The sequence below is a fragment of the Frankliniella occidentalis genome, unplaced genomic scaffold (genome assembly GCF_000697945.3).
Source record: "Frankliniella occidentalis isolate FOCC.00 unplaced genomic scaffold, Focc_3.1 Scaffold4708, whole genome shotgun sequence".
Classification (NCBI taxonomy): domain Eukaryota; kingdom Metazoa; phylum Arthropoda; class Insecta; order Thysanoptera; family Thripidae; genus Frankliniella; species Frankliniella occidentalis.
Window position 1 is genome coordinate 1 of NW_026271754.1, and position 4629 is coordinate 4629.

Here is a 4629-nt window from a genome sequence, read left to right on the forward strand (position 1 = left end):
GGGGCTTGGGCGCGCTGCACCATGGCTGTAGATTGGTGCACCGGGGCTTGCGCGTGCGGCACCATAGCTGTAGATTGGTGCACCGGGGCTTGGGCGCGCTGCACCATGGCTGTAGATTGGGGCACCGGGACTTGGGCGCGCGGCACCATGGCTGTAGATTGGTGCACCGGGGCTAGGGCGTGCGACACCAATGCTGTAGATTGGTGCACCGGGGCTTGCGCGTGTGGCACAATTGCTGTAGACTGGTGCGCGGGGGCTTGGGCGCGCTGCACCATGGCTGTAGATTGGTGCACCGGGACTTGGGCGCGCGGCACCATAGCTGTAGACTGGTACACCGGGGCTCGGGGGCGCGGCACCATAGCTGTGGATTGGTGCAACAGAGCTCGGGCGCGCAGCGCCATGGCTGTAGAATGGTGCACCGGGGCCGAGGCGCGCGGAGCCACGGCTGTGAAGTGGTGCACTGGGGCCGGGGCGTTCTGCGCCAATGCTGTAGATTGGTGCACTGGGGCAGGGCCGTGTGGCACCAACGCTGTAGATTGGTGCAACGGGGCCGGGACGTGCGGCACCGACGCTACTGAGTGTTGCATACTGGTCGGGGTGTGCGTCGCCGGAGTCGAGCTGAGCTGCACCAGGGCTGTGGTGTGCTGCACCAGTGTCGTGGTGTGCTGCACGAGGGTCGTGGTGTGCTGCACTGGGGCCGGGACGTGCTGCATCAGAGCTGACTTTGCTGGGGGCTGTACTCTCTGCGCATCGGGGACAAAACAACTCAGACTTTGCTGCGACAACCCTTTCAAACCGCTCACGTGAGGCTCGCTGCGCCGAGTCTCGCCTGCACACCTGGCCTCCTGCTCGGGCTCGGCGTCCTCCTCGGCGTGCGTCAGGGCGTGGACGTCCGCCGCGGCCTCGTCCTGAAAAGACTGGCCGCACCACAGGCACGCGTAGGCAAGATCTGCAACAGAGAGGCCGACCCGTGAGGACAACGGCGGGGCAGAGGTCGGACAACACAAGAGGCAACAACACGCACGGGTACGCACCTATGTCGTCGTCATTCGCGTTGTTGAATGGGTTACGCTGCGGCGAGAAGACCTGCGGCCTGACCCGCTTGACGGACAAAAGCGGGGGAGTGCATGGCCGCGCCAGCTCCGGAGACAGACGGTCGGCAGAAGCCTCGGCAAGCTGGGCCGGCGGCGGTAGCTCAGGGAGGGCCCCGTCCACGGAGAAGTAAGCCGACATCTTCTGAAGGGATGGTTCCACCCTAATCAGCGGTGCCAAGGAGGTAGGTGCACCGAGACCGCTGGGGACGGCGTCCACGTCGGGCTCAACCAACGGTCGCACTGGGCTCGGTTCAGGTCCGGCGCCGGCGTCGCGCGCATGGGGCTCAGCCGGCGGGGGAGTTGTGGGGGACAACGGCGGTGCCCCTGGTGGTGGCGAGGAGGGGGACGTCTTCCAGAAGGGCCTCAGGACGGGCGCTTCAGGAGACAGCGCCGCGAATGACGGTGCGGTTGCCTCGGGGGTCTGCGGCCGGACGGGGGCCGGCGAAGACAGCTCCGAGCACGTCGACGGCGTGGATGCGCGCGACAGGCGGGACGAGGCCGTCGAGCACGTGTCCGTGGCGCAGAGGACGCACTGGCAGTCCGCAAAGGGGCAGTTGCCTCTGTGGCCGCGAGAGGACGTGGACACGTCGTGGGCGCGACAGGCCTTGCACATCCTTGCGCCCCTCCGCCCCGCTCCTGGCTTCTGGTTCAGGATTTCTTCAATGTAGTCGGAGGACAGCAGCGTGCCGGACTGCCGCCGCCGCTCCCTCTGCTTGGGCGAGGTGAGATCATCGTCGGCGCGGTGCTGGGCACTGCCCCCAGCTTCCGGGCCATGCGTCGAGGCCGAAGCGACGGCGTCCTCTTTTGTATTGCCAACACAAGAAGAGCGCCCGTCCCCGTCCCCTTCATCAACCGCAGGCCCCAGCACGATGACTGACGAGCGCACCGGCACTGCGGGCGCCTGTTGATCCTGGTCAAAGCCCAGCTCCTTCTTCACGAGCTGGTTCACTACATCTTGCAAGCTCATCTGGAATGTGTGGACGCGATTGGACATCTCCGTCTCTGGCTTCTTGGTTGGGCTGGGAGACGGTGCACGCACCTCGGTCGTCGTCGGCATCACGCTCCTCTCCAAGCTGATGCTGGGGATCTTGTCGATGCCGTGCTTGGCCAGCAGGCTGGGGTAGGGCGAGTCGCTCTGACACAGCCAACACCAGCACACCCGGTGAACGCACTGAGTGATCACGTGGTCTGCACCGAGGCGACGCGCCACTCCGTGAGCGAGGCAATGCGTGCACCACGACCCCCCGCAGGACTCCCAGCGGTCGCGCAGCACGGCGGCCATCTCCCCCAGGGCGGCGCGCAGGGACTCCAGGCCGTCGTGGTCCTCGTCCTCGACCAGGTACCAGAAGTAGCGGTACCGCCACGCCGGCCTCTTGGCGAAGGCCTCCGCGGCCGGCTCTGCCTCCGCCTGGCAGCTGCTCGTAGAGGCCAGCACGCGCGCAGCTCCCCGCGCCTCGCAGTGTCGCGAGAAGGCGAGGCCGATGAGGCCGACCCGATGCAGGCCGTCGAGGCCCTGGCAGCACACGCACACGGCCATGCCAAAGCAGGCAGAGCTCGTCTCGGGTAACACCTTGTAACCGACGCCCTCGCATCGCTGGCAGTCCAGTGAGGCAACGGACACCAGGGTGAATGCGCTGGACAGCCACGGAGGGCTTGACCTTTTCGCGGGGTCGTTTCCTTTGAGATTCTTCTTGGGCGGCACCCGCTTTGGCGGCGAAGGGCGCCTCTTGGTGCTGGCCGCCGGGGCGCAGGAGCGGCCCCTTCGACGGTCTGGCTGAGAGACACGCAGAGATGGGCTGTGCGCAGCCATGGGTGCCGTGGACTTGCCCCTCCCGCGACGGGATGCGGCCGGGGGAGTTCTGCTTCTGGACCTCCTCGACCTGGCCCGGGACCGCGGCGGGGCTACGGACTTGCTGCGGGGCGGTGGCGTTCGGCCCCTTGAGCTGCTGCAGGCCCGAGACCTCCTGCGGTCCGGTGTGCTGGCACGAGGCGCTTGGGACTTGCTGCGGGACGAGTTCCCGTACCGTGACCGACTGCTGAACCGCGACTTCCTATCCGGGGACCTGGTGCGAGAGCGGTACCCCCTCGAGACTTGCGACCTGCGGCGTGGAGATCTTGATCGCCTGGAACCTCGCGATACACAGCGGGATGGTGTTCTGCTCCTCGACCTCGACGTGCTCACTGATCGCCTCCTGCAGGGTGGTGAACTAGCCCGCGACCTGCGCGTAGGCGTCTTACTTCTTGACCTTCGAGACACCCGTGACTTGCTCCGTGACCTCCTAGACCCACGCGACCTGCGCGGAGTCCTGCTCCTGGACCTCCGGGGAGCATAGGACGTACAGCGGCGATAGCGCTGGGAGGGCGACGGGGTCCGTGACTTCCTTGACCGTGACCTCCCTCCTACCCTTGGTGGTGAACTCCTCACTGGTATTTTAGGGGCACACGCCCTGCTCGGGTTGACCCGCGAGGGTGCCAACGACTTGCTTCGAACGAACCGACGTGGAGGCGACCGACGGGGAGGTGACCGACAGGGAGGTGACCGACGGTGAGGTGACCGACGGTGAGGCGACCATCGGGTAGGTGTCCAACGGTTGGGTGACCGACGGGAGGGTGACCGACGGGAGGGTGACCGACGGGAAGAAGACCGACGCGGAGATGACCGACGGGGAGATGACCGGCGGGAAGATGACCGACTGCGGGAGCGTCTTGGTGCTCTTGATCGACCTCGCCGTGGAGACTGCCTGCTGCGGGCCCGTGGCGGTGAGGGAGTCCTGCTTCGTGACCTGGATAACTTTCGACGAGATCTGGATGACTTTCGACGAGATCTGGATGGCGGTGGTCTCGAGACGCTTCGTGCCGACCTCCTGAGTCTTGAACGGCCGCGGGTCGGAGAGCGACTCCCGCACGAGGACGGGGAGCTAGGAGGGTTGTTGTAGAACGGGGCGACTGACCTTGCCCTCAGGGTGCGTGAGGGGCGACTTTGCAGGGAGGGCGCGCACGACCTGGAGCGCCTGGCTCGGTCAGACCACAGGGTCAGGGCAAGGTCGTCAAACCCAGAATTGACGTCTCCACCGACGTCGTCCACCTTGCTGCCGTCTTTCTTCCCGCCGTCCTCTAGGCAGTGGTCCTCCTTCGTGGTCTCGGTGCAGGCTGGGTGACTGCATGCCTCAGGGAATACTCCACCAGGAATACACAAAATGATGTTGGCTTGTGGGACCTTGGGAACGCCTGACAGCTGGCACGTCCAAGGGACCTCCAGCTCGGGGGGCAGGTTCATTTTGGCACTAAGAAAAGAGAGAGAGCAAAACAAGATTAGGACAGTGCCACACAATATACGCTGAAAAAACAGATGAAGACACAAAAATAAACCAAGTAACAAATTAAAGTGCTCTGCATTTTGGCCGGTAGGCCTACATACATGCCCCCTCCCCCCTCTCACTCTCTCTCCCTCGGAAGCTTATCTAGTGCTTATCGAAAAGCGTCTTTTCGTAAATTGGATCGTAGATTTGCAATCGGACGAGGGAGGGGTGGAGGG

General features: G+C 64.9%; 1 protein-coding gene across 1 annotated transcript; it reads right to left on the minus strand.

Annotated features, from left to right (window-relative positions):
- Positions 1-5: 5 nt before the first annotated feature.
- On the minus strand, positions 6-4378 carry LOC113208662 (uncharacterized; the record flags this gene model as incomplete). The annotated part of the gene is given in 2 exon segments (XM_052276849.1): positions 6-949; positions 1035-4378. Coding segments are annotated over 2 exon segments (4281 nt in total), but the record flags the coding sequence as incomplete, so codon positions are not given.
- Positions 4379-4629: the final 251 nt, after the last annotated feature.